We start from the raw sequence: 26,760 nt of genomic DNA, 5'->3' as shown, positions 1-26,760 counted from the left end.
TGCAAATCAAAGCAAAGAAATGATAGTGTCCATGATCTTAATAAGTAAATCTACCCTCTCCCACCAAGCATCTTCTAGCATTATGTCCTTCACTCTTTTTGAGGTTGTTTGATCTGTCTTTCTCCAAAAAGACCAAAACTCTAAAATAACCATGGCCCCAAGCGCAGTCTTGAACTCAACCTCTTCAACATGATGAATGAAGAGGAAAACCGTGTATCCGCAGTCTTCAACAATGATAGATTGGTGTACTCCTTGTACATAGTGAGGGAATTTGTATGATTTTGTACAAAGTTGCGGATATATCATGCACCCTCAATAATGCTTCCAATCCAAAGCACATCAGAAGCAATAGATTTAAGTGCTAAGTTCAATGAATGGACAATGCAAGGTGTCCAAAACACTTGTGGATATTTAGCTTCCATAATCATGCCAGAAGCCTTGCAAACAAGTGCATTATCTGTAATGATTTGCACAAAAGAATCAACACCTACATCTTCAATAACTTTAATAAACAACTCACCTGTATATTGTGCATCCTTGTATTGTCCACGCGCATCCACTGATTTCAAGAAAACTAGACCATTCAAGGAAGACACCATGAAGTTGATGAGTGGGTGTCATGCTGGATATGTCCATCCATCAAGAACAATGCTAACCCCAAATGTTGGCCATGCTGATTTAATAGACTCAAGCATTTTGTCCACCTCTTCTTTTGCCTTTGTCAACAATGTGGTTCTAAGCTTCTCTGACCCATAATGGAACCCCTTGAGTTAGAGCTTGGCACATCTCAATAAATAGAGGTGAGCATGCAACATTAAAGGATATGAATTTATGATAGAGAAAAAAGGCAATGCTGAGATCAAGCTCTTCCCGTTTCTCTTTCTGAAAAATCTTGTCCATTGGACCAAGTGCAATTGCCTTTCTTTTTGTTGCTTATCCCCCTACAGAACTCTCAAATGGGAATTTGTTGTTGCTTTTCCTCAAGAATGGAAGGGGGTCATCATTCTTGTTTTTTTCAGATTTTGTAGCCACATTTGCCATACCAACATTGGCCTCTCTTTCCATTTCTTTCCTCTTTGCTAAAGATACCTTCGTACACACTGCAATTCCACAACTTGGTAGAGCCAACAAATGAGCTTTCACATGGAAATATGTGCTCATGAAATGATTGTTGCAATAGGTGCATTTCCAATCAACATTGCCTCCTCCCTTCATCTTGTTGTCTGGCACTTGCTCTCTTATGACATATTTCCACAAGGGATGTTTGCTATCTTGACGTTGTTGTCTTCCCTCAACATTTGAAGTTGTTGTTGCAGTCCCACTTGCAATAGAGGGAACATTTGAAGACCCTAACGAAATTGAAATAGCAGAGGCATCTCCAATGGGGACATTCTTCCCCTTCCTTTGCCCCTTCCCTGCTGCCCTTGATTGAGCCATGAATGCTATAAAAAAATAAACAAAAAATGCACAAGCAAACTGTTGTAATAAAATGCAAAAAAATAGAGAGAAAATGCACTTACCTGTTGCTTGAATCTCTTTGAAAATGCTCCCACACCCTTTGCTCTTTGCTCTCACACACCACAGCAAACCCACACAACCAATCCAAAAGGTAAAGGTGCAAATAGAATGGCCAAATCGGCCTTTTAACATCCTGCGGGAGTCCCTTTTTTGGGATTCGTGTCCCAAAATCGAGACACGATCAAAAGGACACGAATCTACTCGAATCGTGTCCGATTCGCCCGATTTGGAACACGAGGGGGCAAGGGGATGAAACCAGATTCTTAGGTTACAATGTGCACAGTGGGGTCTTCAACTTATGACAATGACTTTTTTTACTTCATGACCTAAGACAAACCCTAGAAGCACTCAAAGGGTGCTTGACCTATAAAATAAAATACCTTGAGCATGAAACCCATGTTGCAAAAATAATAATAATGATTTTCTTTCATTTCATAATTTACAAGAATCAAAAATACATTTCATACTTGTGAAGATCGAACCTAGTTACACATTTTTCAACAGTAGCCCTATTGATTTCTCAACAGATGGACCAAAAAATAATTTTTCTCCAATTTCTTTTCTCGAAAATCCCTCTTTCAATTTAACCACTTTGGCCCCAAAAAAACGATTTTCCCTTAGAAATTATTTTCTTGGGCCAACGAATTTTTTGGAGTTTTCCTTCACTTAAATCGTGGAGATTCTTCAATTTTTTTCCTTAATTCCTTCCTTGGGAAAGTCCACAACACTTTTTTAAATAATTTTCACTTGCAAAGAATTTTGTTTTTCTCTCATTTTAATTTTCTGACCATTTTCCCGCTAATTATTTTGCCAATTTTTGCCGGAAAATAAAAATAATGACTCTAGAGGGGTTTAAACACATTTTTCACCCTCAAAGTGTGTCTAAATAGAAAGTTTAGGGGTTATGATGTAATTTTAAGAACTCACACACCCTAAAACTTCTATAGAAAACACTTTTTACATCTTTTACATCAAATATTACATGAAATCCCATTTAGAAGGGGAATTTTAACAATTAAAAACTGACCTCTAGACACAACCAAACTCCGCAAGACTTTAGACATGATCTAGTATGACATTATACATCGACTCTATACATTAGGACTCACTTAAGACTTCATTATTGAGCCCTACTCTAGCTTTGGGGGATGTGTGGGAGAAAAACTTAACTAATTATTTAATGTTTGGAAAACATAAATAATTAGCTAAGGAAAAAAACTTCTTAGAGTGTCACTCTCTAGTAAAAATCATAAGCTTACCTGGATGTGTTACATGGCTTTATAACATACTACAATCATTTTTATATAATGGCCCACAACGCTGCAAAATTTGGATTACAACTAAAGAACAGACGCTGTAAGATGATGATGAATTCTGACAAAATTTTGATTGTTCTGAAATGTTCTCTGCTATAGGGTAGTTGACACTTGAGTGGTCAACACTAACCATAGTAAATATAATGAAATCTTAAAACAATTGGGCCAATTGTTGAGAAATCTAGGGCATCATATGGATTAAGTTCTTCAAGTAGATTTCTCTTAGACTTTCACATTTTATTGTGATTGTTCTTTTCTTCTTATTAGTTCTTTCAATTTATTATGTTCCTTTCGCCAAGACAAATGCCAAACAATGAAGATCACTACAAGGGGCACAATATGTAGGCGCAAGGCCAGGGCCAAAACCCCTATGAAGGGGAAAACCTAGTCAACTCTTTCTCTAGTGCATTAAATCATATTGAGACAAACTTGACTTTTTGACCACAGACTTGTTCCATCCACCAAATCAGCCCCAATTAGAACTTAGTTTCTTCTTTCTCACAACTTCAACAATGATAGATTGGTGTACTCCTTGTACATAGTGAGGGAATTTGTATGATTTTGTACAAAGTTGTGGATATGTTGTGCATCCTCAATAATGCTTCCAATCCAAAGCACATCAGAAGCAATAGATTGAAGTGCTAAGTTCAATGAATGGACAATGCAAGGTGTTTAAAACACTTGTGGATATTTAGCTTCCACAATCATGCTAGCATCCTTGCAAATAGGTGCACTATCTGTAATGACTTGCACACAAGAATCAACACCTACATCTTCAATAACTTTAATAAACAACTCACTCGTATATTGTGCATCCTTGTATTGTCCAAGTGCATCCACTGATTTCAAGAAAACTGGACCATTCAAGGAAGACAACATGAAGTTGATGATTGGGTGTCATGTTGGATATGTCCATCCACCAAAAACAATGCTAACCCCAGAAGTTGGTCGTGTTGATTTAATAGGCTCAAGCATTTTGTCCACCTCTTTTTTTGCCTTCATCAACAATGTGGTTCTAAGCTTCTCTAACCCAGGAGGCACATACCTTGATGGAGCCCCTTGAGTTAGAGCTTGTCACATCTCAATAAATAGAGGTGAGCATGCAACATTAAAGGATACGAATTTCTGATAGAGAAAAAAGGCAATGGTGAGATCAAGCTCTTCCCATTTCTCTTTCTGAAAAATCTTGTCCATTGGACCAAGTGCAATTGCCTTTCTTTTTGCTGCTTGTCCCCCTACAGAACTCTCAAATGGGAATTTGTTGTTTCTTTTCCTCAAGAATGGAAGGGGGTCATCATTCTTGTTTTTTTAAGATTTTGAAGCCACATTTGCCATACCAACATTGGCCTCTCTTTCCATTTCTTTCCTCTTTGCTAAAGACACCTTTGTACAAGCTGCAATTCCACAACTTGGTAGAGCCAACAAATGAGCTTTCACACGAAAATATTTGCTGATGAAATGATTGTCGCAATAGGTGCATTTCCAATCAACATTGCCTCCTCCCTTCATCTTGTTGTCTGGTACTTGCTCTCTTGTGACATATTTCCACAAGGGATATTTGCTATCTTGAGGTTCTTGTCTTCCCTCAACATTTGAAGTTATTGTTACAGTCCCACTTGCAATAGAGGGAACACTTGAAGACCCTAACGAAATTGGAACAAGAGGGGCATCTCCAATGGGGACATTCTTCCCCTTCCTTTGCCCCTTCCCTGCTGCCCTTGATTGAGCCATGAATGCTGTAAAAAAATAAACAAAAAATGCACAAATTTGTAAAAGAAATGCACATACAAACTGTTGTAATAAGATGCAAAAAAAATAGAGAGAAAATGCACTTACTTGTTGCTTGAATCTCCTTCAAAATGCTCCCACACCCTTTGCTCTTTGCTCTCACACACCCACAACCAACCCAAAAGGTAAATGTGCAAATAGAATGGCCAAATCGGCCTTTTAACATCGTGCGGGAGTCCCTTTTTCGGGATTTGTGTCCCAGAATCAAGACACGATTGGACACAATCAGAAGGACATGAATCTAATCGAAACGTGTCCAATTCGCCCAATTCAGGACACGAGGGGACAAGGGGATGAATCCAGCGTCTTAGGTTACAATGTGCACAGTGGGGTCTTCAACTTATGACAATGACCTTTTTACTTCATGACCTAAGACAAACCCTAGAAGCACTCAAAGGGTGCTTGATCTATAAAATAAAATACCTTGAGCATGAAACCCATGCTGCAAAAATAATAATAATAATTTTCTTTCATTTCATAATTTACAAGAACCAAAAATACATTTCATACTTATGAAGATCAAACCTTGTTACACATTTTTCAACAGTAGCCCTATTGATTTCTCAACAGATGTACCAAAAAATAATTTCAATTTCTTTTCTCGAAAATTCCTCTTTCAATTTAACCACTTTGGCCCAAAAAAATCGATTTTCCTTTAGAAAATTTTTTCTTGGGCCAACGAATTTTTTGGAATTTTCCTTCACTTAAATTGTGGAGATTCTTCAATTTTTTTCCTTGATTCCTTCCTTGGGAAAGTCCACAACACTTTTTTAAATATTTTTCACTTGCAGAGAATTTTGTTTTTTTCTCCCATTTTAATTTTCTAACCATTTTCCCACTAATTATTTTGCCAATTTTTGCCAGAAAATAAAAATAATGACTCTAGAGGGGTTTAGACACATTTTTTTACCCTCAAAGTGTGTCTAAAGATAAAGTTTAGGGGTTAGGATGTAATTTTAAGTACTCACACCCCCTAGAACTTCTATAGACAACACTTTTTACATCTTTTACATCAAATATTACATGAAATCCCATTCAAAAGGGGAATTTTAACAATTAAAAACTGACCTCTAGACACAACCAAATTCTGCGAGACTTTAGACATGATCTAGTATGACATTATACATCGACTCTATACATTAGGACTCACTTAAGACTTCATTATCGAGCCCCACTCTAGCTTTGGGGGATGTGTGGGAGAAAAACTTAACTAGTTATTTAATGTCTGGAAAACATAAATAATTAGCTAAGGAAAAAAATTTCTTAGAGTGTCACTCTCTAGTAAAAATCATAAGCTTACCGGGATGTGTTACATGGCTTTATAGCATACTAAAATCATTTTTACATAATGGCCCACAAGGCTGCAGAATTTGGATTACAACTAAAGACCAGAAGTTGTAAGATGATGATGAATTCTAACAAAATTTTGACTGTGCTGAAATGGTCTCTGCTATACAGTAGTTGACACTTGAGTGCTCAACACTAGCCATAGTAAATATAATGAAATCTTAAAACAATTGGGCCAACTGTTGAGAAATCTAGGGCATCATATGGATTAGGTTCTTTAGGTAGATTTCTCTTAGACTTTGACATTTTCTTGTGATTGCTCTTTTCTTCTTATTAGTTCTTTCAATTTATTATGTTCCTTTCATCAAGACAAATGCCAAACAATGAAGATCACCACAAGGGGCACAAAGCCAGGGCAAAACCCCTACGAAGGGGAAAACCTAGTCAACTCTTTCTCTAGTGCATTAAATCATATCGAGACAAACTTGACACTTTGACCACAGACTTATTCCATCCACCAAATCAGCCCCAATTAGAACTTAGTTTCTTCTTTCTCGCAACTTCAACAATGATAGATTGGTGTGCTCCTTATACATAGTGAGGGAATTTGTATGATTTTGTACAAAGTTGCGAATATGTCGTGCATCCTCAATAATGCTTCCAATCCAAAGCACATCAGAAGCAATAGATTGAAGTGCTAAGTTCAATGAATGGACAATGCAAGGTGTCCAAAACACTTGCGGATATTTAGCTTCCACAATCATGCCAGTAGCCTTGTAAACATGTGCATTATCTGTAATGATTTGCACACAAGAATCAACACCTACATCTTCAATAACTTTAATAAACAACTCACCCGTATATTGTGCATCCTTGTATTGTCCAAGTGCATCCACTAATTTCAAGAAAACTGGACCATTCAAGGAAGACACCATGAAGTTGATGAGAGTGTCATGTTGGATATGTCCATCCATAAAAAACAATGCTAACACCAAATGTTGGCCATGCTGATTTAATAGGCTCAAGCATTTTGTCCACCTCTTTTTTTGCCTTCATCAACAATGTGGTTCTAACCTTCTCTGACCCAGGAGGCACATACCCTAATGGAGTCCCTTGAGTTAGAGCTTGGCACATCTCAATAAATAGAGGTGAGCATGCAACATTAAAGGATACGAATTTCTAATAGAGAAAAAAGGCAATGGGAGATCAAGCTCTTCCCATTTCTCTTTCTGAGAAATCTTGTCCATTGGACCAAGTGCAATTGCCTTTCTTTTTGCTGCTTGTCCCCCTACAGAACTCTCAAATGGGAATTTGTTGTTGCTTTTCCTCAAGAATGGAAGGGGGTCATCATTCTTGTTTTTTTTTAGATTTTGCAGCCACATTTGCCATAACAACATTGGCCTCTCTTTCCAGTTCTTTCCTCTTTGCTAAAGACATCTTTGTACAAGTTGCAATTCCACAACTAGGTAAAACCAACAAATGAGCTTTCACACGGAAATATGTCCTCATGAAATGATTGTTGCAATAGGTGCATTTCCAATCAACATTGCCTCCTCCCTTCATCTTGTTGTCTGGCACTTGCTCTCTTGTGACATATTTCCACAAGGGATGTTTTCTATCTTGACGTTGTTGTCTTCCCTCAACATTTGAAGTTGTTGTTGCAGTCCCACTTGCAATAGAGGGAACATTTGAAGACCCTAACGAAATTGAAATAGCAAAGGCATCTCCAATGGGGACATTCTTCCCCTTCCTTTGCCCCTTCCCTGCTGCCCTTGATTGAGCCATGACCCAAGCATGAAACCCATGCTTTAATGTTTTCTTAATAAAAACTTATTTTTCTTTTCTTTTGACAAATACATTATATCATGACTCAAATACAATTGTGAAGACCGACACTAGTTATATTCTTCAACACTCCCCCTTAACTAGGTAGGTATTCATAATTTATACATATACATATAGGTAGAAGGATGAACTCAAAATGATATGATCTACAAAGATAAAGAGTAATACAACACTGCAATGCTTTCAAATTAGATACTTGACCATGGTATCTAACCGGGTGGGACTAAGGTTTGTTCCAAGCTTCAACCACTCTATGTACCATCAGGCTTCCACTCTAACACCAACCCAAGGATCTAGGTGCGTATCCAAGGTCGGAGCTCCATGACTAAAGCCACCCTCCCTACTTCGGGATCTATACATCGTCACAAGTCAGCCAAATGTCCTACCAAGCATCTCGCTGCCCCAAGATGCTTCACCTCTCCTTATCAACTAAACCAGATATATCATCTAGTCCAAGCATGCTTCGAACATTCAACCTTTTTATGGAGAGATCTGCACAAACACAATACCAATTAGTAATAAACTTTCACTATATATATTTAACAGACCTTCAGGGTCCTTAATCATTCTGATATTGCTTAGATCATCATTAAACTATCCAAAATACAACTCGTCAGAAGCTTTCTTCTTTAACTTCTTCGGCAACACCCAACTCAATCTCAGCACTTCATCCAAGTCTAGTTCACAACTTTATCAATCACAAATAACCATTAGTAGTGCTTCAACTATTCTCCGATCTCAAACATCCTCAAGGCCTTTTCATCAAGTCATTCAATTCTCTTCAGGCTCCCTCTCAACTAGGGAGATAACAAGGGTACAAGTCCATAAACTATCTGATTCTTCACACAAGTTCTTCCTTTTTCATCAACAAATTATCGAAGAATTTTAGACCTTCCTAAACTTTATTATGGCAACAAGGTCATCTATCAAACTTTAATGTAAACTTTAATGTCATCAAGGTTATCACAGCTCCCTCTTTCCATCATGTTCAACATCCTCATTAAATTATCATCAAATACGAGGTAAACATCTCCATCATCTTTGAAGACTATGTACCTACAAATATCTTTTGGACTTCAACAACTTGCTAGGGTTTTTGTCATAAACCCTAGATTCCATCATTGAGACTTAAAGCCTTGATATCATCAACTGAAACAAGTTAGCAAATCAATCATAGCATTTTACATCTTCAATATTATGTCCTAGAACTTTGTCGAATTCTACTAGGGTTTTATCACACACCCTAGATTTCATTAATTAACAATCAAGTTGACATATTTCATATCTAGGGATTCATTCTTATATCAATCTCTAACTAGGGTTTTTATCGAAATCCCTAATCCCTAGATACACACATCAAACTTCAACAGTTTTACCAGACTAGGGTTTCAATTATGCAAAAACTTATAAACCTAGGGTATCATTCCAAGGACTTCACTTTAACTATTACAAGGGTTTTGGTCATAAACCTTAAACCCTAATTCAACAAACCCTAAAAATCTAAGGTTTCATTACAAGTTCTAAATATCAATATCAAACTCTAAAAGACTAGGGTTTTATACAATCAAAACTTTAAACATCGAGATACTAGGATTTCATCATGAGTTATATTCTTTAACATCAAACCTTAAGTAGGTTAAGGTTTTATTACAACATACCCTAAGCATTAAGAAGCTAGAGTTTTACAGTGAACCCTAAAGGTTAGGGTTTCACCAAAATGACCAAACAAGAGATAATATAATAAGGGTAGATTCAATCTAATGATTAATCACCCTAACAAGAATCTTTATGATACAAGACCCTAGGCATAAGAGAGTTAGTCATACAAAGCAAATTTTAAAATGATTGTATCTTTTAATGAAGAAGTTTAGCTACACAATCTGATGGACTTGGACATACCTTGAGTTGCTTCTTTTACAAACCTTGTAGATTTTCCTTGAAGTGCTTCTTTTTTAATTTAGCCATAATATTTATACCTGCAATACTTATTGACAAATAAAACAAAGCACAATATGCGATACCAAAAGCATGATGTCAATTTGTCAATCTAGGGTTTAATAGAGGATGGAATCCTAGGGTTCCCAAGTACAAATCCTAGATCTAGCAAAAATCAAATCATCTTCTCCTTCAATTAACACTAGGGTTTCCTCGACACCCTAGATTACCTACAAATCCTAGAAGTAGTAATGAGTGATTAGGGTTAGGATTTCTATATGACTAGGGTTTTCATGTGCCACCTAGGATTTACAGTCATAGATATCAATACCAATATCAACAACTTTTGATAATGAAGATAACAAACCCTAGAACCATATAAGCAGCTAACCCTAAAATATATCATGTTAGACCCTTAACAAATCTATCATACATACCTCATGATTATGTACCTTTGACTTTGAAGTTCCATTGAGCTTGTTCCCCTTTTCTAGCAAACTGAAGACAAATTGTTAGATAACTAAAACATGAAAAGTAATATCAATATTTAGTTGGGAGATAAGGACCACAAAAATGCCTTATGCTTTCTCTTGCAAAAAATTCTTTAAAGTGTCAAGATGCTTCAAAGATTTCCCTAAGTAATTTTACTATTCTTTTCGATCTTTTGGTTACAATGTGAAAGTTGCTATAGGTATACGGAATCTTCTTTCCTCTATCTTCAATAATGGAGTAGGTCCTTCATGGCATTTCAAAACTCTTCAAAAGATGTGAACTTGATCTTCTTTAGTGTGTCACCATTGCCACAATCCTTGTTTAGGCTGATGTCTATATAATTTTTGTTGCATGGGACTTCGGATCCTTTTGAGACTCTTTCAGATCTATATTTTACACAAAGGTTTATTCCTTTTCATAAGAGACTCAGCTAGGTCTTAATTTGTAGCATGGACTTCAAGACATGTTCTTCTAAGTTGGCTTTAATGTTTCAAATTTTATTTATATGCATAGATGATCATCCCTTTTACTGTAAGGGTTTCAGGCATATGTTGGTAGCGACTTCTATAATGTTTTTAACTTGGTCTAGATTCCCCTTTTCTTTGTTGGTCACCAAGGACTATCTTTGATTAAAGATACTTTTGTAATTCAATCACTTTACAGAATGGCAATCACAGACTTTATACCAAACATTGCTCCTCCTTTTAAATTTTTCGGCCTTAGTCAGGTTATGGATCTAATCTTCTTGGATCTGAAAAGAAATGTCTTTGCTTCTTATATCTTTTGTCCAAAAAGCTTAGGTTTGTAGCCTTAACCACAGAGAATAATACATAGTTCGGATTTTGATGACACTTACAGGCCTTAAATACTTGCTCTAGTACCTCACTCTTCTTATTAGGATACTCGGCCTAGCCTCTCGGTCCTCCAAAATAGGGCTTACATGCTCTTCAACAAACCTTGCTCTTCCTGTCCTAATCATTGTAACTAGGGCTTGTGATCATGCCCAGAATTCAAAACTTCTTTCCTCTAGGAGCTCGGTCTTGGATGACTATTTTCCTTGCCAAATTTGAAACTCAAGTGACCTTCCTACTACCCTTAAGTGAACCAAGCTCTGATACCATGTTGAGTAATCTTGGGCATCATATGGATTAGGTTCTTTAGGTAGATTTCTCTTATAGACTTTGACATTTTCTTGTGATTGCTCTTTTCTTCTTATTAGTTCTTCTTTCAATTTATTATGTTCCCTTCATCAAGACAAATGCCAAACAATGAAGATCACCACAAGGGACACAAGGTGTAGGCACAAGGCTAGGGAAAAACCCCTATGAAGGGGAAAACCCAGTCAACCCTTTCTCTAGTAGATTAAATCATATTAAGACAAACTTGACCCCTTGACCAAAAACTTATTCCATTCACCAACTCAGCCCCAATTAGAACTTAGTTTCTTCCTTCTTGCAACTTTTGTAATCTCATTCTTTCATCTTGCAATTGTTATTCTTGGCCTCTGCAACTTAGTATGTTTGACCCCTGCAATAGTCATACATTATTCTTGCAACAATTCGATATTTGCAACTAATGTTCTCGGTTCCTGCAATTTTTTGGTTCTTGTAACTAGCTCCAAAATAATTAATTTGCCAGAAAATCATCATAATGGCTTGACAAACTTTTCTTCTAGACCTTCGCATTGCCTTATGTTTATGTTCCAACTACAAATCAATCTTGTTGTTACGTCCTCCTCTAAGGGGTCGAGTTCACTCCTATATATAGTTGTGGGAGTGTCCTTTAATAGGTCGACATGAACAATAGTAGAAGTCAACTTTTCAATTTTTAAACTTCAGTTGTAGTAGGGTGACATGTGGGAGAGGTGGTTGTCTTGTAGGAGAGGGCGCTGACTTGGTGGAGGAATCTTTTTAACACAAAACAACTTTCTTTCTTTGACTTTGACTTAATAAAAAGAATCCTAAAGCACACAATGGATGCTATGACCTATGGACCATCGACCCAAGCATGAAACCCATGCTTTAATAAGTCAATCTTTTCTTAATAAAAAATTAGTTTTCTTTTCTTTTGACAAATACATTGCATCATGACTCAAATACAATTATGAAGACCAACACTAGATACATTCTTCAACACCAATGGCTTATCAACCATAATAAAGATGATCAAATTTATGATTCCATGGCAAAGTGAGAGTTTGGCTTTAAATATACTACTCATTTTCAAGGAGTACTGCAAAGACGAAACAATCCGTTGTAGGCCAAGTATGTTGATCACTTTGTTTTAACTTCTTATAGTGTCAAGTAGCTTTGCTATGTGGCAGGAATGTAGAATGGGGAAAAGAAAAGTCTAAATATCATGGACATTGTTTGTTGGTTTGTAAACAAGACTAGAATATTTCTCCTCGTTTTGTTTGTTTGAACCTAAAAAACAAAGAATGGAGGCTCTAAGGAAATATTTTAGAAATAGAGCCATTCTACACAGGGATTTACAGTCTTTCATACTTGGATGCTTCAGAGATTTAGTATTTGGATGCTTCAAAGAATATGTGGGGCATTGAGTGTTTACATATTGTTGCTATTTTTTCATAGTGTAGAGAAAAATTTGGTACACAGGCAAGAAGGAATAGAGTCCCATAAGACCACTGCAACACAATACAATTACTATACCACAGACACAGTTACATGTATGCATCATCAGGATGCCATCTAATTTCAAAACTACGCATTGACTTCAAAGTCAAAATTTTCAAATATGGAGGATGTCTCTATGAATCTCAATGACATGTGGTTAGGTGCACTTTATGGAATTGACAATGGTGAGAATATAGTAAGATAGTCTCAAACTTGAATTATGCTTAGCCATGTTTAGGTAACCGCTTATGAAGATTTGAGTGAAATATCATGACGCACAAGTTCGAAGGAGACGTTGAAGGTTGTGCAGAAAGTATTGTAGAAGAAGTTTGTGGCATTTTAAGATGTTGACAATGGCGAAAAAACTTCTCCAAAAAGTTTATTTTTATCCATTACCCAGTCAAAATCATGTCAAACATATCATTTTTTCCTTGTGGACGATGAAATGGTGCCCAAAAAGTCCCCAAGATTTGCCGAGGACAGGTTGGGAATGACTTGGATGTCCCCAAGTCCCCGATGATGACCCCAAAAAATTGAGAACGTTCCCAACCCCTGTAAAAGTCCCCGAAACTTCAGGTTCAAGAGATTTTTTTAGCGGGGACGAGTCTCTGTGCACAATAGGATATATTTGGCATGATATAAAAACAAAATTGTGTCCACTATTAATGGAAGAGGAATATGAAGCAATTTTATTTACCACCATTCCTAGTAGTATTTCTATAACAACGATATATATATATATATATCATAGTTTTAAAAACCGGTGGAAAAAACCGGTTACCGGCCTAACCGGCCGGTTGGAAGCCTGGCCGGTCCGAACCGGCCCTTCTAACCCGGTTTAGACCCCCTCGTGCCCAAAAAAAGGCCCTAACCGGTAAAAACCGGCCGGTTTAGGGCGGAACCGGCCGGTTTATAGCAAACCGGCCGGTTTAGGGCGGAACCGGCCGGTTTATAGCAAACCGGCCGGTTCCGTCCTAAACCGGCCGGTTTATGGACAGGCCGCCGGTAAAACCAAAAAAGCGCAGCGGTTTTGGAAATGAGGGCGGTTTAGGGGTTTTGGGGGTGAGGGAAAGGTATTTTCCCTCCAAAAACACCCTCACACTTGCTATAAGACACCCCTCTCACTCTCATTTGTCTCACACAACTGATTTGGAGTGTTTGTGAGTTTGTTTGTGAGCTTGGAGAGTGTGGAGTTTTTGCTGAAGTAGTCATCTTGGAGTTGGAGTTGGAGCTATTTTGGAGATAGTGTGTAGCTGTCAGTGGAGTTGCCATCATCAAGAGGAGGCTAAGGGAGCTACTTTGCATTTCCAGGTAAGGATTTGCACTTGATAATTCCTCATTTGAGTCTGCTGTCCATGAATTATTTTTTTTGTGCTATAAACTTCTCACTTCAATGATCTATCATCTATGCTAAGCCTATGAACTCTCTAGCTCTATGCTATCAAATTTTGTAGCTTGCATGTGCATTTTTTTCCTACATTTATCATTGGTTTTCCATGTTCCTTAGCTGCAATTTTTTTTTTAAATGGCAGATTTATTTGCAAATTGTTATTATTTCAAGCAAACATGGCTCCAAAAGGAAAGGACAGTGCATGGATTCATTGTGATGTAATTGAGGGAAAAATGATATGCAAATTATGCCATAAATCTATTGGAGGTGGGGGTATTCTTAGGTTGAAACAACACTTGGCTGGGGTAAGAGGCCAAGTAAAGCCATGTGATGCACCAAAAGAACTGTTAGGTCCTATTAGGGCAGAATACATTGCCAAGCTTGAAAAAATTTATGAGGATAAGGCTAGGGAGAAGGCCATCCAAGATGAAATTGCAAGGAAGAGGGAATTAATGGAAACCATGAATGTTTTGAAACAGAGTGGGTATGATGATTATGAGATTCAAGACTCCACTTCTATCCCTTCCACCAATGACCCCTTTCACTATGTTCATCCTTCTGTTGGAGTTGGCCAACCATCAAAAGGAACAAAGAGACCAAACATCCAAAGTTATTTCTCATCTTTTGCCACCATTGCCTCTTCTAAATCTAATCCCACTTCCTCCCAGCCAAGTTCTCAACCCACTTTGGATCAGCATTGGAAAAAACAATGCAAAGAAACTTCTCACCAATACATTGCTAGATGGTGGTATGATTCAGATATCCCATTTAATGCTGCTCGCTCACCTTATTACCAAGCTATGTGGGACTCTGTTATAGCTGCAGGAAAGGGCTTCAAAGGCCCTAGTATGCATGACTTGAGGGGAGCTCTTTTGCAAAAAGAGATATCTTCCATTGATGAGTATTTGGTTGAGTTTAAAGAGTCATGGGTCAAAACAGGTTGTTCCATTATGTCAGATGGATGGACCGATGGAAAGAACCGCACTATCATTAATTTCCTTGTTTCTTGCCCTCAAGGAACCATGTTTTTGAAATGAGTTGATGCATCTGATAGGGTAAAGGATGCAAGCCTTCTATTTGAGCTTTTGGATAACATTATTCAGGAAGTTGGGGAGCAGCATGTTGTGCAGGCAGTGTTTTTAAAACCGGAACCGGTGACCGGACCGGTCCACCTAATGAACCGGTTTACCGACCGGAACCGGTCTAACCGGGACTGGTTTGGTCTAAACGAACCGGTTTTTAAAAAATACATTAAATAATTAATTTTTAATGAAACAAAACTATTTTTAAGATGTAAAACCATGATTCCAAGCCAATAGAGACAAAATATGCAAAGTTTGCTCATTTATATACCAACAGCTCAACTATAACTCTGCTACAACAACATCAAGCATGAAACCCTAGCACCTCAATAGTTCTGCTGAAGGTACATATCATCATGTGCACTAAGCCAAACAAACACACACTGGAGACTGATACAGACCATCAACAAACTCTGTCTTTTCCCAACAATTGTATGTCACTGTCAAAACTTAGTTGCAGGCCTCAGCTGCACTTTGTCCAACCACACGATCAACCCAGCTTAGCAGTCTTAGTCGTATCTTGCAACTTTGATCAATGAGATGATATTTCCATTGCCATAGACTTCAAATCTGATCAACATATGAAAACCCTAGTAGATTCTTGACAGTGATTAGGTATTCAACAATAAGAAACTTCTACTCATTAATAACATCAAGCAGTGTAACAACTAGCCCATCAATTCAACATCATCATTAGAATCTAACGAGCATATTCTGTCTTAACAAGCTTGCCAATAAACTCAATAATACATGTCACTGTGATCATCTTAGCTAACATCCATAAATGGCTGGCACAGTAATATGGCATCAATGAAGGTTAATACACAAACCCTTGCAATATTAGAAACTCTGCATACTTAGTCATGTTAACTACCAGCCAAGGATCATAGATAGAAAATTAGCTTGATGTTTAGACTCAGACCATTGCTGGAATCATAGATGTTACTGATGAAAGTATCCTGAAGATATCAATCAATATTGATTATCAATGCTGATACATATGCCCTTCTACTTCACTCCTAGAGGTGAATCTGATCAAGGAACTTGTCCTACAGTGACCAACTATTTATATCACAGATCTGAAGGGAATTTGCTGCAGCTTTTTGGTCACAAGTTTGGGCTTGTCAAAACATCCAGAGGATTCATCAATGTTGCACTTCATGACCTCACCCACAAGTACAATTTCAATATGATTTTTAAATGATCTCAGGAGTATTGTACCTCAAACTTCAAGGATCACAAATTCTTCTTCAATGATGCCACGGAATTTTGCTTCAGTTTAGTTTCTAGAAAGGACTGAATATGTCTAACAAGGACAATCCACCACAATGTACTGTTGTTCCTTGCAAAAATTAACCATTGTTTGATCTTGATTCACTGCAAACATTTCAGAGAATTTGCAACTGGTGTGGAGGCTTGAAGTGAGCTTGATCTAGGTCTGATCACAAGCTTCAGATCAACGGCAAAATCAATGACAAACAATCAAACCTTTCTCCAGATCTTATGTGAAAGAAGTTTCAGGTTAAACTCGAACCAAGGATAATTAGTAAGCTAATCAAGGAATGCCTCAGCTCGGACTTTAGCCTTGTCTACATACTGTTGCGCAGATTAAGGTTTGATTCAGCCTCAGGAATGCCTTCAATAGCCTGCATACAGATTCAAAACCAAACTGTCCATAAACCGGCCGGTTTAGGACGGAACCGGCCGGTTTGCTACAAACCGGCCGGTTTTGACCGGTTAGGGCCTGTTTTTGGGCACATAAGGTAATAAACCGGGTTTGTTAGGCCGGTTCGGACCGGCCAGGCCTCCAACCGGCCGGTTAGACCGGTTACCGGTTTTTGTGGCCGGTTTTTAAAACTATGTGTGCAGGTCATCACTGATAATGCCTCAAACTATGTTCTTGCTGGAAAGATGCTTGAGGCCAAATATAAGACCATATTTTGGACTCCATGTGCTGCACATTGCATAGACCTCATGCTTGAGGATATAGGCAAGGTGGAGTGGGTAAAAAACACTGTAGAGCATGCCAAGTGCATTACAAAATACATTTACAACCACTCATGGGTATTGAGCCTAATGAGGAAACACACTGGAGGCAAAGAGCTTGTTAGGCCTGCAATTACGAGATTTGCAACTCACTTCCTCACGTTGCAATGTCTCAATGGTCAACATAGAAACTTGCAGAAAATGTTTTCCTCTGATGAATGGTCTGAATCTCGGTGGGCTCGTAGACCAGATGGAAAAGACACCAAAAAGAAAGTGTTAGACACTTATTTTTGGAAAAGGTCTGTAGAGCTTGTGAAAATTACCAAGCCCCTTGTTAAGGTGCTAAGGTTGGTGGATGGGGAAAGATTGGCCATGGGCTACATTTATGAAGCTATGGATCAGGCAAAGGAGCAGATACGGGCAGCTTACAATGACAGGTTAGCTAAATATGGCCGTATATGGGAGATCATTGATAACAGATGGAACAATCAACTCCATCGTCCTATACATGCAGCCGGGTATTTTTTGAACCCAAGGTATCACTATAAAAATCGGCTAGGAGATCAGCATGATGGGGAGGTCAGAGCTGGATTGATTGATTGCTTGGAGCGCATGGTCCCTAACCATGTAGACCAGTTGGATATACATAGACAGCTTACTATTTTCAATCAAGCAAGTGGTACTTTTGGCAAAAACTTGGCAAAGATGGCAAGAGATGTGGACCAACCAGGTAAGCAATTCCAATTTCCATTTTGTTTTTCATTTCAAGTTAAAATTGTTTACGTTCTTTACAATTCAAATTATAAACTAAGTTACTAATTATTGTCTTTTTCTTTGCAACACATTGGTGGGAGTCATTTGGTGGCCAGTGTCCTCAATTGCAAAGGTTTGCAATTAGAGTCCTCAGTCAAACTTGCAGTGCTTCAGGTTGTGAGCGCAATTGGTTTGTTTTTGAGCGCATACACACGAAGAAGAGAAACCGTTTGGAACAAAAACGGTTAAATGATCTTGTTTTTGTGCAATACAACCTTCGACTGAGGAGGAACCAAATGATGAGCAAATCACCTGATCTAGATCCCATTGTGTTGGACGATATTGATCCAACATCAGAATGGGTGGAGGAGACTGAAGATCCTGTGTTTGAGGCTGATTTTGATATCGACATGGCTTTAGCGGAGGATGAGGCAGATTATGTGGCGGCATCAGAACCAGGATCAGTAGCGGCATCAAGGAAAGGCAAGGAACCAATGGAAGGCACTAGTCGTGCAGGTCGACAAACTCGTGCTTCCATTAGGTCCACTTCTATTGTCATTGGTGGCATTGATACTGATGTTGCAGATGAGGCAGAGGCATCCTCAGACTCTGAACCAGATGATGTCTATGTAGCTCCTGATGATGATCCTGTGTCTAGTAGTGGTGATGGACTTGATGATTGATCATGTGTACACTGTAGACTTGTAGTAGGCCAATGGCCTCATAGCTTGCAGCATTGTTTTTGGACTTTATAGGCCATTTAGAGCCTCATTTCTTATGTATTTTGCTATTTTGTCGATGATATGTATTGCACTCGGTGCCATTTTGATATATTCACCTTTGCATGGTATATAAATGAGCAAACTTTGCATATTTTGTCTCTATTGGCTTGGAATCATGGTTTTACATCTTAAAAATAGTTTTGTTTCATTAAAAATTAATTATTTAATGTATTTTTCAAAAACCGGTTCGTTTAGACCAAACCAGTCCCGGTTAGACCGGTTCCGGTCGGTAAACCGGTTCATTAGGTGGACCGGTTCGGTCACCGGTTCCGGTTTTTAAAAACACTGATATATATATATATATATATATATATATATATATATATATATATATATATATATATATATATAGATATAGATATAGATATAGATATATCTCACCAGCATAGATCCATCTTAACTTGAGATTTCTTAAGCACCGAGAGATGTCCATTTGAATTGTTTTTCAATCCTTCTCAATGCTTTACAAATCCAGAACTAAAATGAATCTATCTTAGTCTAATTTAAGATCTTAGCCTAGATGGAAGCCAAATTTACATATGTGACTCACTTATTTGTGTGACAAGGATGATTGAATTCATTGGACAATATTGCGAACACAATCAAGGAATCAGTGTCCCTGTATATACCATTTAATATTTCCACTGTATGGTTAGCATTAATCTAGGTTCCATTGCCAACGCTCAAAACCTTTCATGATAAAGAAAAGTTGGTAACTGGACTAGAAAGAATGTGTTGTCCATTTTGCATGGCCCCTATTACCTACCTTGGGGTCATGAGCTCAAGCCTCAAAGACTAATTTTATGTCAAGTACCTATCATTGTACGACAAAGGGCAACAATCAATTGTGAGGCATTATTAACTACGATCATGCATCATTGAAACATTGGAGAAGGTTCCAATGAGAGGTTTGGAAGCGGTTTCCACCACACAAGGAAGGAATGATGTCATCAAATACCCTAAGAGAAATAAGTAGGCTTGCATCCATTCTAATACTATAAATCTTTCCTTTTGTAGTATTCAAGTTTTATATGTGGGGAACCTCTCTAACAAAAATCCTAAGACATGATTTGTTAAATCTAAGTTGGATTATGGATGACTAATTCCTAGTCTCATGTATATAGACACTTGAATATATAATACTAATGCTAATCCATTAATTAAATATAGATGATTTGGCAAAATATATCAAACTAAGGGCCACTTCTCACTGTTTCCTAAGTTATTCTAAAATCTTATCCGATTTATCTGCTACTTCATATTAAGTCCTTGACCAGAATATGAGATTTTACTCTATTTCTTAATATAGCTGATTACCTACTTTAAAGATTGGAAGTAGCTAATTTAATTCCCTTGGAAATAGAGTTCCACCAAAAACAACCCTAAGTTTCTTAAATTGAGTCATAAGATACTTCAATAGCTGTGTCGTGTAATTGGTCAGAATTATTGACAAGTTATGACTAAAAGAAACACTGAGAACAGAGCAAAGCCACTCCCGGTATTATTCTAATTAATCCTAATGTGACGGATGCCTTGAACTTAATAAGATGGTTAGAGACTCTCTTGAACAATACATCATCGGCTGCTTTATGATAGAACAAATGCCTGGATTGCAGCCAAATTCTCTCCAACATTGCTTTGGCAGAAACTGTACCAAGGCGTATAGAAATTGTGATTCGATTGTACTGAACCAATGTAAAGCTTAAACTCATCTGACGCTAAAGCTCATCCCCTGCAATTTCTAATATAATATACTGCAATTCACAGAACTTGGGAAATTTATCATATAAATAACGCCACACCGACATTGTTTCAACTTAAAGATCTACAATTTATCATACTGTTAACATCATCGAAGTTAAATATCTCAGAGTTATTCATTTTATTCTTTATAGATGCAGCTAGGGATATCAATTGGCGAAATTAATGCTTTGACACTTACATGAGCTTCAAACATTGTGCCAAAACCGTGTAATGCTCAATACTTTCTAGCTGACACAACATGCTTCATCCGCACATCGCCAGTATCCCGCCAGCTATAAGCTCAATAATCCAGCTGCCTGCGGACAAGATCAATACCGTTTCAAGTAAAGATCGACCCGACACAGATAAAATCGGTGCAAAACATCTCCTTAACGCCGCCTCCAAGAGACGAGAGCAATCCGATCAAAATTACCCCTAAGATAAGCCAAAATAACTTCCAAAAAAAGCCCTGAAACAGTTCCACGACCCTTAGACGGCTGCAATACTACGAAATCAGCAAATCATCGACCCAATTTTTATGAGAATGAGGAAAGCTTACAGCAGATAGGGCTCCTAAAATGTCCCCATGGCTGCTCTCCGCTCGCATAAGAAAGGTTTTTCCTCTTCGTTCGTGCAGCGTACGTCAAAGTCACCGTTAAATCTCGGAGGAAATCCAGAGCAACGACGTTAGCATCTCGACGGAGGACTATCCACCGCCACTGTTATGCCATTTTTAACTACGAATCTAAACTATGTGGTTTGGGTTGAACCAGGGTTCGAGTCTAGTTGGGTGTAACGGACACTGTTATGGCATTTTAAACTACCAATCTAACCTACGAAGCAGAAGTGTTTAGATTCGGAACCAGGCTTCGACTCTAGTTGGGTGTAACGGAAGATGGGTGCCGTGGTTAGTGGCTCGCGCCAACTTGTGGGGCACGTGTCTGTTAATAAAATATCTAATATAGGTACACGCGTTTAAAAATCTTGCATGTGATAATCTTAATGCAACATTATTATTTTTTTATGAACGGCCTAAATTTTTGCAATACCAAGTTCCAAAATCTCTAGAAACATAGTTTCAAGGATTTTCATGGGGTGTTAGTAAAAGGAATAATAATCCTCTTTGATTCATTTTCCTTTAAAATTAGATAGAAATATCTTCGTAGTGGGAATAGAATTTTTGGGATTTGTTCGAGTGATTATAATTTTTAAAAATAATATATAGTTAAAAAGCGATAATAAAATGTTTAAATTTAGATTAAAATATTAAAATAAATTTGGGATGGGGGGTTTATTACAAGTATTTATAGTGACATTGATAATCAAATGTCATAAAATTTCATTTGCATTAAAACACGTAGTTTAATGACGTTGTAAATTTGCTTAAAAAAATAATGGAAATTTTGGTAAAAACTAGCGAAATTTTTTTGAAATTTCTGTTAGAGTTTCAAATTTCAAGATTTTGAGTGCCAAGAGGTTTTTTATGGTGTTGAAACCATTTTCGCCATTAAAAACAAGATTCAAGCACTTCTACTGTCAGATTATTTAAGGAAAAAATAATTGAATTCCGACAGGTTTTGGCTCTCTAGGCAAATTTGCCACCTCGATATTCAAGTTTTAATTTATACTTCATGTATAAGGTTATGGAAAGTATAGATGCAATAGTGGTATAACAATCTATCATATCATGTAATAGTTTATCATGTTGGGTGTTCTCAATTTAGCATAATTGTAATCATTATGCATTGGTTATGGGTAGGTTCCTCTTTGTCAAGGATTTTTCATCTTTACTTATGTTTGCCTCCTCTCTAAGTCTACATGCTCTAGGTTTTATGGTTTTCCCCTCTACTAAGTTTTACATTTACACTCTCTCCTTTCTACTTGTTGAGAGACCTTCTTACCCCCCTCCATCACCTCCCCCTTCCCCTCTTCTTTGTCTTTCTAATTATGCCTCATTTTGAGACTCAAGCCCTTCACTTGACTCAATGCCTCTCTTCTCTCATTCGCATGGACCATGCAAGTTCTAGTAGATGGGTTGTTGTGGGTGACATAGCCAACCTCTAAAAAGAGCTTGGTTGAATGCAAAGTCCTTTACACAAACTTTTTGGACAAAAACTCTATCAAACTTCGGAGCCGAAATTGAAATTACTAAATTTGAAGCTCATGCTCAACATAGAAGTACAAGTAATGAGGAGATTGATGTAGAAGTTGGACAATGGATCTCGGATATAAATGACACTCATAGCAAAAACACTAGATACTTTCAAACTATTGAATTGTACTAGCAAGTGAAGACCATTATGGGAAAGGTCTTGATTCAAAGAAACAAGTCCCATCAAGAGATATTGCTCTGTTTGGATGCACTACAACTCAAAATCCAATAGATGAATCATTGGGTCACAATTATGGCAATGAAGATTTTAGGTCTTGAATTTGAGGAGACAAAGAAAATAGATAGGCACAACTCTACTAAAGAGGATGTTTCCCTCCTCCTTGATATGCACGGGTCACTCAGTTTTTTTAGTTTGTTTTGGGGTAGCAACAATTTAGCTAATTCTTAGTCTAGCTCAAGGCATCTAACTATTTTTCCTTTTAGACTTGGTCTGTTTTTTAAAGATGTTGATGTCAATTGTCTTTCTCAAACTTTATGGACAAAGACTTTGATTTATTATCACTGGTCTAGTTTCCTAAGTGGCAGACGAGTTATGGTTGACTATGTATAGTTTTTTCTCTTAATTAATGTAAAAATTACAGCTAGCTTAGAAAAGAAAACATATTAAATTTAATGTTATAATAAAAAATTGATCAATTGTAAGTCTTATCATCCTAGGTACCTTGATTATAAGTTTTAAGAAAAAATAGTGTTTATGAAATCCAATACTAACTCACATGAGTGAAATAACAAATTCAGTGTGTGTGTGAGTGAGATAGAGAGATTTATATGACTTATAAGAGAAGAAGCTCATTTCATTTTAAGATGCCTTTTATACGACAATATTTGTTGTCGTAATCCAGTTCATGAAATTTTATACTAAGGCAATCAAACTCAACTTAAAGATATTGCTATGAATTTAAGCTCACATCAAAACCATCATCTGTAAAAGTAATTTTAAGCTTTTGAATTCTCAGTTTTATCTTTTCACCTATTTTATTTCAATCCTACACAACACATTTATTTAAAAACATTAAAAGGCTCTATGGTTGTAATAGAGAGGATAAATAAAAGAAAAATTAAAATTGTAAAAATTATTCTAATACATAAAATGTGGTGTATATCACAATAGTTGATATAAAAGGAGAATAAACTTGATAATGAAAGGTGGGGAGGTTGTGAGAGTAAATATAGTGCAAATGTAGGAAAGTAAAGAGAGGCATGACTTGCGACATTTCACACAATCTTTTTGTAACGCTTTGATAGTTTAATATTGATAAAAAATCTCATAGATGCAAGTGTATATTGGCGATAATGACAATCTTGTAATAGCTTTTTTCTTCTTTTTCTTTTTTATTTTAAATGGAGAAAAATAGTGTTATATTTATAATAGATATGTTGCCACTATAGTAATGTAGTTTAAAGAGATATTTCCAAAACTAATAATGGTTCCAAAATTTATTGTTGTTATTAACAAATGCTTCCTTACAATTGTGTTAACACGCAGAGAAAATAATATAGCTATCTTATATATTTGATATGCAATAATGTATATATTTCCTAAAAACTAAGTACAAAAACTATTTGCAAATTGTATTGTGACAAAATATATCTTAGGGTTCTCTAAATCAGAGATGGAACATTTGCAGACACTTCATTTCTAATAAATTCTTGTCCTAGACTTAAAGTTCCTCCTTTGGGATTAACACTACAAGCTAGCCATCGCACACACCATCCTTTGAAAGCTCCATAGAATTGAAATTTTTCCTTTGCAATTTTTACTCCCTTTGTTCCTATTTGTTTGAAGTTTGACCTCTCACTTGCTGCATTAGTTTTTTATTATATCAATCACCCTCCCTTCAAAACTAACATTTCATTGGGCCATATGTTCATCCCTCCTTCAAATGTGTCCTCCTCATTAGTATGGGAAGAAATGCATTTCACATTTGAACCTTAGCCACATCTATAAAAATGGGTCTCCACATTGTTCAACTCGCACCTTGACCTTATCTGAAAATGGGTATGCAAATTGTATAAGCCCACTCCTTAACCTTATTGACATATAAAACTGCAAAACTATTCATGAGTACACAATGGCTTTTAGGATGCTCTATCCTTGCAACAAGAGACGCTCTTGTATGTGGTCAAATCTCCTCTCATGCTATGATGAATACCATTCTAATCATTCCTAATAAGTTGCATGGACAAATGAATATATGAAAGTGGCACATTGTGTTCCTCCACACAAAAATGAATGTAATGATGCAATTAGTTTTTATGGAGGAAACGTTGAGATGTCAACAAGGATTACTAACACTCCACGTGAAGGTCATACAACCATATCATTCCTCTATAGTTGAAATAAGAGGGGTGTTGAAATAAGAGGGGTGTTGTTGAAAATATGAACTCTATCATTAATAGAGTTGTTTGATACAATAAGGATGGTTTACTTTTTTTAATTAGTTAGGTAGTTGAGTTACTTATATGACATATCTCTCTTGCATTAATAATGCCTAGTGACCCTTATCACTAGCATAAGGACACACTCATGTTGAACTCGTTTTTAGACTATGACTTTATTACATTATACTTTGTATTGGAGCATTGATACTTTACCAAATCCAAGCTAACTAATTAAACTTTTGCCACGAGAATTGTTGATTTATCTTATTTTTGGGGGTGAGGGAGAGTATTGTGCAAAATATAATATATAATACTATAATTTTCCCAATATTTCCCTTCACCCCTACCTCTATATAATTTGTCTAATATTCCCCCTTACCCCCTCCCTCATATATGAGACGCAAATTATAATATATATGAGGGTGGGGTTGCGGAGAAATATTGCACAAATTATAATGTATTATCCATCAAAAAATTTGAATCATCTTCCTTGAATCCCATTAAATCCAAACATTGCAATTTTAATAATATCCATTATGAAGTCCCCCATTTCACCTTGGTTGTTTCTCTTTTTTTATCAATCTTAAAAGATTGTTTTGATATTCTCTCGATACTAATTCCATATGTCTTGGGCCATTACATTGTTAATTAATGGTTGACCCATCATTAGTCCTCTCTTTTTAGGCTATGAGTATACAAATCAGCTTCTATTTTTGTAAAAAAGTTAGTACTCATATGAACAAATGTAAGTAATTATTTGAACTGTTTGTTTATGTATTTGAAATTTATGTAAGTTGTACTTTTCAATTATTTTAACAACCAATCACATGAATCTTCATCTTGTTTAGCCTAATATAGAGGCAAAGGCAATCAACTTTCATTTCTCATGCAGATCTCCCATGTTTCAACTTGGAAAAGTTAAAAATTACAAAAACAATTAACATTATAAATTGTGAGGTAGGTAATGTTAGACATCACTTTAATAGTAATGGCCCTTTGTCATATTATTATATTTGCAATATGTAAAATAGTCTAAACAATATTTATCACATTGATCTTGTTGGTCCCCAACATTGCCATCTCCATCTACCTTTTACCTATACTACTCCTCTACCTATTATGCCCATTTCGCCTCAAAAACACATGATTTTGACCCAAAGCACCCATAACTAGTGTGATGAGGTAACAATTTCTTAATTTATTGAAATCTTATGTTTTTAGATAGATTTAGGTGGGTTTTTTAGATTATGTTACTAATGATGGAAATGTAGTTCACTCCTAATACCTGCAAGAGGATTTTGATACCAAAGGGATCACAAGGTCACCGTTTCTCCTATGCATGGCCATCCACACAATAATTTGACTCATGAGTTTTGGAGGTACACTTGTTAGCATGGTATCCTTCCACTTGGAATGCACTCAAACTCATTCGAGTAAGCTTGAGATCGAGTTAAAGTATCGAGTGGTTCTATTGTGTGCAAAGTCGGTGGTCAATTCATAACTAAACCCTATTTTGGATGTGAAACAACACATACTTGGGATATAGTTGATCTCTCTGCATCTATGATCAACATGGTGAAGGTTCCAACGCCTAGAAAGATCTTCTTTTTGGTATTTTTAGCGCTTTGAGAAGCCCTGATCCCAAAACAGGGGAT

At 36.8% G+C, this 26,760-nt stretch overlaps 1 protein-coding gene across 1 annotated transcript in view; it reads right to left on the bottom strand.

The window, feature by feature from the left end:
• The window catches only part of LOC149172506 (uncharacterized), a 287,733-nt gene extending 266,494 nt beyond the window's left edge, over positions 1–21,239 (bottom strand). Inside the window, exon 1 of the mRNA XM_089426345.1 lies at positions 20,750–21,239. Coding sequence (XP_089282471.1) covers positions 20,750–20,764 — 15 coding nt within the window. The 5' untranslated portion in view covers positions 20,765–21,239. The remainder of the gene's footprint in view (positions 1–20,749) is intronic.
• Between the last annotated feature and the right edge of the window lie 5,521 nt (positions 21,240–26,760).

The sequence above is a fragment of the Pinus tabuliformis genome, chromosome 4_2, assembly GCF_031772625.1.
Source record: "Pinus tabuliformis cultivar Carrire ecotype Pingquan chromosome 4_2, CPIR1, whole genome shotgun sequence".
NCBI lineage: Eukaryota > Viridiplantae > Streptophyta > Pinopsida > Pinales > Pinaceae > Pinus > Pinus tabuliformis.
The sequence above is the reverse complement of the archived record's forward strand: the minus strand, read 5'-3'. Positions and strand labels throughout refer to the sequence as shown.